General features: G+C 35.9%; 1 protein-coding gene across 2 annotated transcripts; it reads left to right on the top strand.

Moving 5' to 3' along the window:
- Window positions 1-1,989: 1,989 nt before the first annotated feature.
- LOC148862892 (RING-H2 finger protein ATL48-like) lies at window positions 1,990-14,143 on the top strand. Of its 2 annotated transcripts, none has more exons than XR_016108962.1 (3): window positions 1,990-2,245; window positions 3,918-4,015; window positions 13,734-14,143. XR_016108962.1 is itself a non-coding variant. In XM_088974419.1 (3 exons), exons 1-3 carry the CDS (start codon window positions 2,161-2,163, stop codon window positions 4,149-4,151), a joined length of 225 nt encoding a protein of 74 aa, XP_088830545.1. In that variant the 5' UTR covers window positions 1,996-2,160; the 3' UTR covers window positions 4,152-4,519. The 2 variants fall into 2 exon arrangements, 1 of the variants encoding a protein (XP_088830545.1); XM_088974419.1 differs by lacking the exon at window positions 13,734-14,143 and adding an exon at window positions 4,110-4,519 and having other exon boundaries at window positions 1,996-2,245.
- The last annotated feature ends 202 nt before the right edge of the window (window positions 14,144-14,345 follow it).

Raw genomic sequence — 14,345 nt, 5'->3', positions numbered from 1 at the left:
TATATCGGATCAAATCTTATCGAATCAGATAGGGGTTGGGTGATCTAATTTGATTTGATTTTTGATTGGATCCTATTATCTAATCCAATCCGAAGATTCAAAGTGGGGCTATTTGAATCCAATAATATAGGATCGGATCATGATTTGATCCATTTGCACTCCTACTCAAAAACCAACTGATCATTAGTGAAATTTGCCCAACTCAGGTTGTATTAGTCTGAGTCGATTTTCTGTTTGGTTAGTCGATTCAAAAGACTTAAACTTAAAAAATAAATTTGAAAATTAAATTCATGATATAAAATATTTTAGAATAAAAAGTATGGTGATTTTTCCATATGTGTGTGTGCGTGTGTGTGACCTGGTCAGTTTGGGAAATTGATCTAACCTGGTCAAATTGGAAAATTGTTGAACCAAATCCAGCCAAAAATACTAGAAAATCAACCAACTCGAGTCGAGTTGGTTGGTTTCATTAGTATGATGAACAATGCTACTTGAAATTAATTGCTGTTATTTTTGTGTTGTAAAAAAATTATTAATAGTAGTATATAAGGGAAAACCTATGATGCAGGAAAGATACGATAATATGGTATCAAAAGAGTTTTGACCAATTAATGAAAAACCACCCATGAATTTTGATAAATAACACCTATTGGCTACCACATTTATGATACCAATTGATTGGTCAAAAAATTTTCAGATATCATACATATCTTTTCTATATCATTATTAAACTTAAAATATAAATAATTATTATTATTTTAAAATGAAAAAATATAAAACAATTCTATACTCTTATATATTTCTATTATTTAGCTTTGGTTTAACAAATCTCATGCATCTCACATATTCCTTTGATACACTGCTTTGAAACCAAAACAGTCACTCTATAACTCCATATCTTGTTAATTAGACCGTCCCCGCCAGTAAGAATTAAGACACTGCTTTGAAACCAAAACATTCACTCTATAACCCCATATCATGTTAATTAATTAGACCATGTGTATCGATGCTTTTAATCGATTGATGTGATTTTTTCAGTATCGAACCTATTGATGCTTTAAGCGTTGAGATAAGCAGAGTTGAGGTTTTTGTATATACAAGGGACAAATCGCTTGGAGTGAAGAATACAGCAAAATATGACAAAACATTCTAAAATGGAGACTTGAGGTTTTTGTAAATCGCTCTATAGTTGAATAAAGGCTCGAAATTTCGATACATATTGTATGTGGGTATTTTGAGGTTTTTTGAAAACAGTTTTGTTTCACTGAAATAAAAAAAATATATATTTATTCTATAATCAACTCAAATAAACTGGCCCAGCTCTACTTATTTTCAAAATAAGTAATTATTCTGGACTTTTTTTTTTGCTAAACATAAATAAATACTTATTTTCTAAATCCCACCATTTATTTTCAGTAATTATTTGAATGAGTGTGCTTATTTCAAGTAATACCAATGAGGGGGTTATTCGAATAGGCTGCATTTAACATTCCGGATTTATCACCTTCTTACATTTAAAATGTGCCATGAACACCGAGTTTTTAGATAAGTCCATAAAATAAGTGGAATGCCAAAATGCAGCTTCATGAATCCTAATCCTAAGTTTTGCCTGATAAGCGCATTTACCCATTTACCCCGTTGAATGGCTTAACGAACAACGCCTTTCCGGTTGTTGATCACAGGTGTTCCAAGTCCAATGGATATAAGCGTGGTCTCAGCACTTCCTTGCTATTGTCCACGGACACGTCATCGGTGGAAATAAAAAGTTGATCTCATGAAGTTTTCATCACTGACGTTTCCGTGTTTAATTGGCGTAGTTGCAACTTGCAGCACATGTGAATTCGTACCGGACTGAATCTGAAAAAACAGAACGAAGAGTGAGAGAAAGGAGACAGACTGGCGCCTCACAGGCACCTCACATACACATCCTATCATGCATCGGAAACATCTTCCGTACCTATTAATTATTATTCACGGGAAATGCTCCCAATGCACGGTGGATGTGCATGTTAGGCGCCCATTTGTGAGGAGCAGATCCCGTCTCGAGGGGAAGAGTGACTGTGAGTTCATCGTTTTGGCGGTCTTGAATTTTATTCGATTTTCCCGGCTCTCGTGATTTCTGATTTTATTTTTATTATTGTTTTTCTGATTCGTGGATTAATGGAGAAGATAAGTATCTCAGATTCTGAACTAGAATGTCTGTTTAATGAGAAGAGATGCACCAATAATCCTCTTGTTCCTATAGGTAATGAGTTTGTTTTAGAATTACGTATTCTTTAGATTTTTCTGCTTATTCATTTCATCGTTCTTTTATTTTCTTATCATTTGTTTCTGTTTGAATCGATATCCTCAGACTGGTTAGCTACTTATTAGTTTTAACCGGTAATAACTTCAGAGATATCGACGAACTCTGGCAAATTTTCCTGGCTGGTTTGCTATGTCTAAAATTTTTGTTCTTAAGGCTCAGTTTGGAAAGAGTGCAAAACCTTACATTTTGTATTATTTTATATGTTTTTTACTGTACATATTTGTATTGTACTCCTTACGAACTGAGCCTACGCGAACTACATGGCAAGCAGTTAGTGAAAATTGACTTTCCATCCTGATTGTTTTTCTTTCAGTTTCATTTCACATTATTCATACGCTTATGGAATTGATGGAACCTGAACCGAAATGAGAGAGCATATGGTTGAAGCGGAGGAAAATACAAACCATGGAAAAAAAAAGGAAGCAAATAATGTGTGCCATTGAAAAATAAATGAAGAAAATGGAGGTTAAGGAAACAAAAGGCAGTAACTGTAGAGATTAAGGTGAATTAATCGTCTCATGGGGAAGAAATTCTGGGCTCTAGATGAAGTTGGACTTGCTTGACTGCCGAATATTGGGCATCCTCATGGTATCTCACACTAGTACGTCCAGATATTGTTCATCTATACTGTCTAAAATATGAATCTTCACGTCACCCATGTCTGAAATAGATGCTGTCATTAGCCATGTAGTGTTGAATTGTTAGGCCTTAGGCTTTTATTGATCTGGGTAAAAGTACCATTGGGCATATAATGAATACAAAAGGGTTTAAAGACATGCCAATGCCCTATTCGAATGGTGGGTAGAGAGGGCCTCTCAGTAGAGCAGGGTTCACTTGTTCTAATCCATGTGCAAGTTACAATCATGGCTGAGGTGAAGTTTGGCTCAATGCCCTTCTCCTCCTCCTCCTTTGGGTTATGTCTTATTCTCCTTCTGTTTGCAACAATTTAACAAGCTTGAAGTTTGGCTCAGTAAATATATTTTAGTTCTGTTTTGTTCTGCAAGTAAACATTTCTTCAGGTTAAACGATGCAACATGATTAGCTTTTCAAGGACAAAATTACAAGTAATTCTGTAAAGAATCTATCCAGTTAGTAGCTGGTTTTCTTTTTCAATTTGCCTTATCCTTTTCAGTGTTCTATGTTAACTTTTGCCGCTTTTTTTACTTCCTGTCCTATATTGCTCTCAGTTGACATTTCTATCCATTTGAACCGTTGCATGATAGGCTTCTTTTATCCTTATCAAACTTTTGTGTTGTCTAAGTTTTACAATTTCTATTATTCTTAAGTCTAGGTTTCTATAGTCTATGCAGAAAATTCAGAATCTTGTCCAGTTTCTTTTGTTCTCTTGCATATGTTAATTTTTTGTTTTCAAATGGCTGAGTTTCTAGGTTTATGGTTCCACAGCCCAATTTGCTTGTGGGATAGCAACAGTATAGACATTATTATCAATTAACAGACCACATCAATTGCAGGTTTTGTTCATCTAAATTCACTAGAGTTGAATCTGGAAACTGAATCATGGTTTTATTGGAAATGATAAATAATTGTTTTCTGCTATTTCTCTTCCAATACTCACTTTTAGTTCATTTGCTGATTGTAAATATTTCAGGTGAGCTTTTAACTGGGGTTTTCATAGCTGGCTTAATCACTTCCAGACAGGGAAACTCTCAGTTGGGTCAGAAGATAATGAAAGCGTGGTTGTATAAGGTGCCACAGTTGCTCTAATGGTTGGAACTATATAAGTGCAATCAGAGTGCATACAACTGCTTCTTGAATATTCTCTATTTACCTTTTTGTACAGGTATTTTTTTCCATTATGGAGGGTAAGTATCATTCTTCTTGAGTGAGATATTTTCTTCATGTTGTTAGTGAAAGTCTTATTCTAAGCAAGAAGGCATCCTGGCCCCCAGTGGACCCTTGCCTGTTTCCTTCTCTTTAAAATAAAGACATTAGTTGGGTGGAGAAAATGTTTTCATGGACCGATTTAGAAGGATCTCATAGTTCTGTTATGAGGAATTGTATGAGGATGAATGGTTGAATCAGCAAGAAATGGAGATTTCCTGTTAAATTCCAATATGCTGACCATATGTGAAATGTTACAATACATGGATGTGCTGAACTAGAAGTGCCTATTTCAGACTGAGGTCTTCTGGTGGATAATAGTGACCTGCTTTATGCACATTTTATTGAAAATTTTGGTAATTGCTTCTAGCTCCTTGCTTTGCATGGAACAGAAATGACAATGGTTCTCAAGGTGTTGCGGTCTTCTAATGGTAACCTTTTCTTGGTGTCTTTATCCCCTATCTTTTTTAATGTCTTCCTTATTGTCAAACAGTATTCTGTGTTTTCTAGGTGTTTGTAATGCGTTACTATGTGGTTAATTTGAAAGAGCTAAGGTAAGCCATACATTATTTTTTTGGCACGTAGCTTGTTCATGGGTTGTCTAAAGTTGCTCAATAGATGATCCTCCAAATGGTCAGTAGCTATTTGGTGTCTCCATTCTGATATATTTGTTTTGTTATTGTAACTGTGCAAAGAAGGGATGATAGTCCATACATGCCACCTTGAATTTAACAGTCTGCAAATTAGTGTCCACCTATAAATCAGAATGATTCCATGATGTCCATCTCTTTGGTCTGAAGAATTTTCATCTATTTAATAATTTCTTTTTTTTTCAATAAAATATTTTAAGAGGAAACTTATGGCCTCTAAGTAGGAAATAGATACGCTTAGTGCCATCTTTTTCAAAAATAAATAATTAAATAATTGAACAAAACAAGAAAAACAAAAAAAAGTTCATGGTAATCTGATGCTTCTAGATTATGGCCAACCTTTATAATTTAGTTTTTATTTGTGCTACTGGTAAGGCCATTTTTTAGGTTATAATAAATCACAACTAGTGGAGGGGGGTGAGTTTCCAATCGTTATGGTCTATTGAAGTAAATAATTGTTAAATATGTTCTTGAAGAGCAAAACTGAACAATGTCATGAAACATGCATGCAGGTCAAAGCAGTTGTCATGCCATTTCTTTTCCTTCTCTCTAGAGCAAAACTGAGCAGTATCATGATTCATGACAGCTTCTTTGTTTTTCTCTTTGGGTAGAAATTCATGACAGCTTTTGGTCCAAGTAACATAATTCCCTTCTTCCTACCTCTCTATTCCACACTTTCTTAACCAAAAGCAAGTGGAACAGTTAAGCCAGACTATTCAAAAATAGCAAGTAGATGAATAAGAATCATGAGAAATCATTTCCTTATACCTTATGTCCACTCCATCCCAATACACACAAAAATCAAATTTGGTGGACCATCTATGCTTGAAATGAATTCACTGAGTGTTAGGGAAATTGATCAGTGGGGAGAACATGGTAAGTAAAATACTGAACAATTATTCAAGGAAAGAGGTTTTCTGGATCTTTCTTCATTGATTGTCTTGACTGTAGTTTGGATCAGAGGGAGTTAGGGTTTATGTATGATATTCATAGGTAGCTCTTGGGATATAATGAAATTTGTGAGTTATATAAAGTCAAACAGACTTTTGTTTAGAGGCTGGTATGAACTTATGCCTTTACCTTTTTTGTACTTCTCGTTTTAGCAATGAACATTTTGTTATCCATCAAAGAGTTTATGTTACTATGCTTCTGCTTTTGTAAAGCTCTTATGCTTTTTTGCCCAGCTCAGGTCTTCCAATCAGAGTGGGCTCCTCTTGTTTGTACCATCTTCTTCTGAGAAATCCTCCAACTTGATTAGTGTCAAGTGATGTCATCTCTCATCTATGACATGGGCTCGAAGATGGTCTGAGTGAAACAAGTGAAGTTTTTTATTTTTTATTTTTTTTTAATTTTTGAATAATGTTGTAGAAGGTGCTCATGTAAGAAAGAAGAATAAATGCTGGGAAACATTGTGGGCTGACCTTTTTCTTGGAAATGTATAATTTGGGAGAAACCTAGTAGGTAATGTTCCAGTTAGTACTTACTTTTGTTTTGATTGGGTGGTTGTAACTTTGTAAGATGCTTACTTGAGTCAGATAGCAAGCTTGCAACGGTATAGTCTCTGATTGGATTGGAATCTCAAAGAGACTAATGGTGAGGAGTTGTAACTTTATAAGATGCTTACTTGAGTTAGATTGCAAGCTTGCAATGGTATCATCTCTGATTGGATTGGAATCTCAAAGACAAATGGTGAGGAGTTGTTTGTGGGAAGTTGAAGTTCTAGCAACAAGGGAAAAGGAATTTGATGGGCACTTGGATGATTTTTGTTATGCAGGAGAGAAGAAGAGAGGAAGAAAGAAGAGAGAGAGAAGAGAGAAGAAAGATTTGAGAGCCAAAAAGGTTGCTGGCAGTGCCAACTTTTTAGTATATATACTAGGGCGACAGTAACTAAAAAATAAAAGAGTAGAATTACAATAGTACCCCTACGGTACTCTACTTAGAGAAATAACAGCTTTTAACACTCCCCCTCAAGTTGGGACATAGATGTCAATCATGCCCAACTTGTCACATAAATCATGATGCCGTGAGTGATGTAGCCCTTTTGTAAAGATGTCTGCAAGTTGATCTTCAGAGATAACATAAGGAGTACACACTTCCCTTGTGAAGACCTTTTCTTTGATAAAGTGTTTGTTGACTTCGATGTGTTTAGTTCTATCATGTAGCATTGGATTAGCAACAATGTTTATGGCTGCTTTGTTATCATAGAATAGGGTCATAGGTCCGTCCACTGGAAAACCCAACTCACTCAACAAATTTTTTAGCCACATAATTTCAGCCACTCCATGAGCCATTGCCCAATATTCAACTTCAACACTAGATCTAGCTACCACATTCTGCTTTTTGCTTCTCCAGGTAACTAGATTTCCTCCTATAAAGGTACAGTAGCCACTAGTTGACTTTCTGTCATTCAAAGATCCTGCCCAATTTGCACTAGTGTACACTTCAACTTTCAAATGCCCGTGCTTTTGAAACAACAAGCCTGCACCTGAGAACTTTTTAAGATATCTAAGAACTCTTTCTGCTGCTTCAAGATGAGTGGTCTTAGGAGTATGCATGAACTGGCTAAGAACATCCATTGCATAAGCAATGTCGGGATGAGTCATAGAAAGATATAACAATCTTCCTACAAGTCTCTGAAATTGTTTCACATCCTTGATAGGTTCACCTTGGCAGTCACTTAATTTGTGGTTAGGATCAATAGGAGAATCAACTGGCTTCACTTCCAATTTTCTTGTATCCTGGAGTAGATCTAGGACATACTTTCTTTGGGAAATGAAGATACCCTTTTGTAAGCGGGCCACTTCAATTCCAAGGAAGTACCTTAGAGGACCTAGATCCTTTAATTCAACTTGGGTAGCAAGAAAAATCTTCAACTTTTGAATTTCATCCTTCCAATTGCCAATGATAATTATATCATCAACATATACTATCAGTGCTGCAATTTTACCTTCCCCTCTTTTCACAAACAATGTGTGATTAGATTGACACTGCTTGTATCCTTTATGCTGAACCGCTGCATGGAACCTGTTGAACTAGACTCTTAGTGATTGTTTCAGCCTATATAATGATTTCTTTAACCTGCACACTTTTTGTTCATTACCTTGAGCCCGAAAACCAGGGGGTTGTACCATGTATACTTACTCTTCAAGGTCACCATTCAGGAAGGCATTTTTTATGTCGAGCTGATGCAGATCCCAGTCAAGATTAGCAGCAAGGGAGAAAAGAACTCTAATGGAGTTCATCTTGGCAACAGGTGCAAAAGTTTTTACATAATCAATTCCGTACACTTGTGTAAACCCCTTTGCCACTAGACGAGCTTTATCCGCTCCATCGTGCCATCAGCTCTATGTTTAACTGTGAAAACTCATTTACATCCAATTGGATCATTTCCCTTAACAAGATCTACTAGTTCCCATGTGCCATTTTTATGTAGAACATTAATTTCTTCCTTCATAGCATCTGTCCATTTAGGCACCGAAAGGGCCTCTGCCACATTCTTAGGGATAGGAACATTGTCAATGGAAGTGAGAAAGGCCCGAAAAGAGGGTGAAATGTTTTCATAGGAAACAAAGTGGGAAATGGGGTGTTTAGTGGTGCAAGACCTAACACCTTTCCGGTGAGCAATAGGAAGGTCAAGGTCATTAGCAACAGAAGTATCAATAGCAATAGGGTCAGGAACATCGATAGGAACCAAGATACCTGAATGGGTATGATCCGCCCCCGAAGAGTTTGATGGCATTGGTGGTACAACTTTTAGGTTCTCCACAGCTCTTGAACATGGTTGGCCTTTGTGACGACGAAAGAAGACACGAAAGGGAGGAGGATCAGGAAGATGAGGGAGCTGAACCAGTTTCTCCTCATTCCTACACTCCCCCTAAGGAGAAACATGGAAAAAAGGCTCACTCTCAAAGAAAGAGACATCCATGGAAACATAAAACTTCCGAGAAACAAGATCAAAGCAACAATATCCCTTATGAGTGAAAGAATACCCCAAGAATATGCAAGGAATAGCACGAGGGTCTAATTTTCCACGAGTGGGTGACAGATTTTGAACAAAACAATGACAACTAAACACACGAGGAGGAATAGAAAGAAGGGGGGAGCCTTTGGAAAAAGAAGTTGATGTGGGGCTTTGCACTCTAACCAACGAGAGGGCGTACAGTTGATGAAATAGGTAGCACCAAGGACAACCTCAAGCCAAAAACATTTTGGGACATTCATATGAATTAGTAATCCCCGGGCCACTTCAATAAGGTGTTGGTTCTTTCTTTCAACAACACCATTTTGTTGTGGTGTTCGGGCACAAGAGCTACGATGAAGTGAACCACGTGAAGCAAAAAATTCCATGAGATCACTATGAAAATATTCTTTGGCATTATCTGATTGAAAGATTTGGATTTCAGTTTGAAATTGGGTGAAAATCATCCGTTGAAAATCTTGGATAATTTTTGGTACTTCATCCCTGGTTCGCATGGGATATACCCATGTATATCTGGAGTAATCATCGATAATAGTAATAAAATACTTGCAGCCACTCTTAGATGGTAAAGTAACGGCGCCCCAAACATCAGAATGAACAATGTGGAAAGGAAATTCAGATTTATTATTCTTTGAAGAAAAATGAGTTCTACACTGCTTACTCAATTGACAAGATTGGCAATAAATTTTGAAATTGACACTGACTTAAACAACTTTGGAAACACTACTTTTAAAGGCTCAAAAGATAAATGACCAAGATGACAATGCCATAAATAGACTTAACTCTTACAAGACTGACTCTTAGACTTTGTGACTTGAAGACCAGCCTTATTCTCCAACATGTAAAGCCCATCCATCATATATCCTCTACCGATTGTCTTCCCTGAGGCCAGATCCTAGATCACACAGTAAGAAGGGAAAAAGGTTACTGAACAATTTAAGGAATTAGTAATACTACTAACAGAGAACAAATTAATGGGAAATCTCGAGACATGTAAAACATCAGACAGGGTAAGGCCAAAGGGAAGAGAAATGGTTTCTTGACCATCTATGGTAGTGTATGATCCATTAGCTAGTCTCAACTTGTCTCTTCCAAAAAGGAGGTGATAGGTTTAAAAGTAAGAGGACATACCAGTCATGTGTTTAGACACTCCAGAATCAATGATCCACGGAGTGTCAAGGGTATGAGATGCAACATGGAAAGCTGTGGCAGAGTTACCTGATGTAGACGCAAATGAAGTTGAGGGAGGAACATCCATCTGACAAATTGCTCTACCATAGAGTTCTAAATGGTCATGGAAGGAATTGTGAGTCTAAGTCACAGTAGTAATGGGGGGTTGATTCTCCTGAGAAGCCATATTTTCCATAGTGTTATTTCTTGTACTTTGTTGTCCTGACTTTTTATTTAGATTTGAATCTTGCTTCTTACTCAAATCTTGAGCCCATTTCGGTTTATCATGAAGATCCCAACATGTATCTCGGGTGTGTCGGGGTTTCTGGCAATGAGTACACCACAATTTGTCTTTGTCATTCGCATTTTTCTGAGAGTCCCCCCTCTTAAATGTATTTTCCCCCACCTATAACCACACTCCTTTTCGCTGACAACCCAACTACATCCCCTCCAAAATTGTTCATCAAGTTCCTTCTATTTTCTTCTGTTTGTACAATAGCATAAACTTCCTGGACGGAGGGAAAGATCCTTGCTACCTAGGATCTGAACTCTGATAGATTCATATGCAGGATTCAAGCACTCTTTGTTGAGAAACAAGTTTTTTGTATAATTTTGCATCTTCATCACACTTCCAGTCCACACTCTGATAATGATCTAACTCCTTCCGGGCAGAGGTCAAGTCTAAGTAATACACAGAAAGGCACCTCTCCCCTTGTTTACAAGTGGACGATTCTACATGTAACTAATAAATTTTTGCATAGTGACGCAACTCAGAATAGGTTGATTTTGCTTGTTCCCAAATTTCATTTTCCATTTCAGCCCACATAAAATTCCTTCTTATTTGAGGTTGCATAGACCTAAAAGCTAGGACATGGCCATGCTGTTTTCCTGGTTCCATCTGTCATATTCAACACTCCCAGAATTAGGTTCTTTGATTCTCCCATTTATATAACCCATCATTCCCCTTGCAGTAATGTACAACTTGATCCCTCTTGACCATTCTAAATAATTTAAACTATCGAGAGGAATAACATCCATGGGAAAGGATAGGCCCACACCCCCACTCATTCCATTCTGCAATGAGGAAACACCGGACGTAACAGAATCTTCACTGCTCATGGTTATAGATTCAAAAAAACTCTTAAAATGGGCACAAAACCTTTTTTAAAAAAGAAGGCTAACACCAAGGGAGAAAGGAAGCCCCTTTTTTTTTCTTAAGAAACACAACCCCTTTTGATACCAAGGTTTAAAATGTCGATGTCAAAGGAAATGTCGCTTACCAAAATATAAGACATATGTCGGAAATGTCGAGGGGAAATATTGTAAAAATTAGAGACATTGTGGAAATACTATGAAATATGTGGGAATATGCAATGATATTCTGTAAAATGATAAAAGAAGCATTAATACATATTTCTAGACTATTATCTTATTCCCAACCATTATATAAAGCTAAGAAACTAAGATCAATAACAAATTAGTAAATGGTGATTTACTGATTTATTATGCATTTTGATGTTTTTACAAGGTTATCTGATATTTTTATTTTCTTATTTTTAATTCTGATTTATTATAAATTTGAATATATTTATTTCACACTAGTAAATAGAAATACATTTATTCTGATTTTTTAAATATTAAAGTTATAATATATTATGTTTTATTATAAATTTAATAAACTGTTTCTCCTTTTGTAGTATTAAGATTATGATAAATTCTGATTTATTATAAAACTTAATGAATTTATTATGATTTTTAATACTAAACTTATAATAAATTATGATTTAGTATAAAATTTAATAAGTTTATTCTGATTTTTTATATTAAATGTAGAATATGATTTATTATAAAATTTAATAAACATTTTTTGGTTTTAATAAATATTTTAAAAAATACTAACTAGTTAATATTTTTATTACTTGAAAAAATATTTTATGTTTTACATTATAAAGTAATTAATTTATTCTTTTGTTTTTATATTTTGTTAATTCTTTTTATAAATATTTTATTTGAAATGTTAAATAGAAATTATTAATGGAATAATTTATATTAATATACTGTAATATAATAATATAATATACTAATATTATATTATTAATGTACATTAGTAGACATCTTGTCGACATAATAGGAAAAACTCTTTTTTTTTGGTTATTTGGAGCGATTTGGGTATTTCGGAAATGTCGACTGAAATGATGTAATTTTTATATTACCATCCATTTTCATGTTGGTGAGCCTCTACATCGACATATGTTGGGCGACATTAGTGACATTTGAAACCATGATACCACCAGGTGCTGTTACCCCTTTTTTTGATAAACACAGGTGCTGTTACAGTACTAACAAGCCCTTTTTTGATAAACACAGGTGCTGTTACAGGGCGTACAGGTCATTTCTTGACCTACGCATCAAACATAGATGCTGTTATAGCAAATACAGGTCACTCTGACCTTCAGGTTCAGCATAAAAGCTGCTATCGCTCACACAAAAGGTCTTCACCGACCTACAGATTTTACAGGGGTCAGTCAACCCCACAAATAAGGAAAGACAGAGGTGCTGGTCACCTCAAATCCAACCAGCAGACCTAGAACAGGTTCTGCCCTGGTGCATGACCAGAAAAAAAGAGGAAAGGAGAGAGATTACTTCATGCGTGAAGAGAAGACTTGATCTTCAATCACTTGAACAGTAGATGATGGCGACAGATCTGGAAGTCTGGTGCGAAGGGAACAGTTCACTCGATCCCTCCTTTTCAGATCTGATAGTCCCACTCTGATACCATGTTATGCAGGAGAGAAGAAGAAAGGAAGAAAGAAGAGAGAGAGAAGAAAGATTTGAGAGCCAAAAAGGTTGCTGGCAGTGCCAACTTTTTAGTATATATACTAGGGTGACAGCAACTAAAAAGGAAAAGAGTAGAACTACAATAGTACCCCTGTGGTACTATACTTAGAGAAATAACAGCTTTTAACAATTTTGATTTAGTGAAACAAGAGGAGGCAGGACACTGGAGGGGGAGGCAAAGAATAGATATTTTCCTCTGTTTTTTAATGCCTGGAAGATCTGCTCCTGAAGTACATTATTTTGGTAGAGAAAAATGGAGATAGGATTAGCTGAACACAATAGTTGTTTATCAGGCTGTGGAACCAATGATAACGACCAGCACTAGTCATAAAACACATGGGCCTAACCATTCAACCTCTCACTGTGGGCCCCAAGCATTTTATGACTGGCGTGGGGCATTATCATTGGTTCCACAGCCCATTATACATCCACCGCATTCAGCTAATCCGAATTAAGAAAAATGGAATCAGTGTGGATGGTGGAAAAAAACAGGAAAGAAGGGTAGTTTAAAGGAACACTAAGTTTCAGTATTGAACTGTACAAGGGTGGACCTGAGAGTGAATTACTCAATGCAAGACGGATCAGCATTTTCTTGAAGTGTGTGGCCATGGATTCATTGGTGTTTATTTGATTGCATTTGCTTTGTATGCTGACCAAAATAGGTTAGTATATGCTGCTTGAATAGGCTGTCCAAAACTTCCTTGTTCTCATGCCTTGTTTTAGACTTTATTCTTGAGACATCAAAGACAGGTCATCACCATTTTAAGTGAAATTTTTTGTCTGCTAAATTTGTTAGATTTATTGGCTGGAGGGCTTTATGATGAAAAGTCTCGTGGTTTGATACATGGGAAGAATTAACAATATATGCTAATCTGTTTAAGTACTTAGCAAGAAAGTTTTATTCAAGAAGGGATAATATATCTCATATCATTTTTTGATTCCTAAGGATGTTCAAAGAATCTCCTCAAGATGGGCCATGTAGATGTTGCAAAGAAGGTAAATCGATAACACTTTACCAGGGAAAATGACAAGTGAAGCACTTTCCATAGGAGCATATGGAGCACAGTGGGGAAGACAACTAGCTATTAAGTTTGAGTAAGATGTCTGAAAGGGGTATTGTGAACTAGAACTTCTAGCTATGCATTACTATGGCAAAGAGAATGATAATGGGCTTGATGGTCTACTTGTCAATCTTGTTCAGACAATATGGTATTATTAGAAAGGAATTCATGGAAAAGGTTGCTCCTAACCTCAAATGTAAGATTAGATTGAATATCTAAATAGTTGGGGTTGACTATAACTTCTTGGTTATGACTACAGAAGAAATGTTTTATTTTTAACAGGTAATTATTACTATATTTGTTGCATTAATAATCTGATAATCTCTAGAGTCTCTCTAGAGTCAAAGTTTCTATAACTAATTAACTGATCTTGGTTTTCCTTAGAAGTCATAAAACGTTTCCATGGTTGTGCAAGATTTTTGAAGACTTATGTTTGCTTTGGTTACATTTGGATGGATAGCCACAATCTCTATACAACACCCAGCAATGAGATCCTA

The sequence above is a fragment of the Nelumbo lutea genome, chromosome 3, assembly GCF_056320005.1.
Source record: "Nelumbo lutea isolate HS-2025 chromosome 3, American lotus-T2T, whole genome shotgun sequence".
Classification (NCBI taxonomy): Eukaryota; Viridiplantae; Streptophyta; class Magnoliopsida; order Proteales; family Nelumbonaceae; genus Nelumbo; species Nelumbo lutea.
Note: the sequence above shows the minus strand (reverse complement) of the source record. Positions and strands in the feature narration are given on the sequence as shown.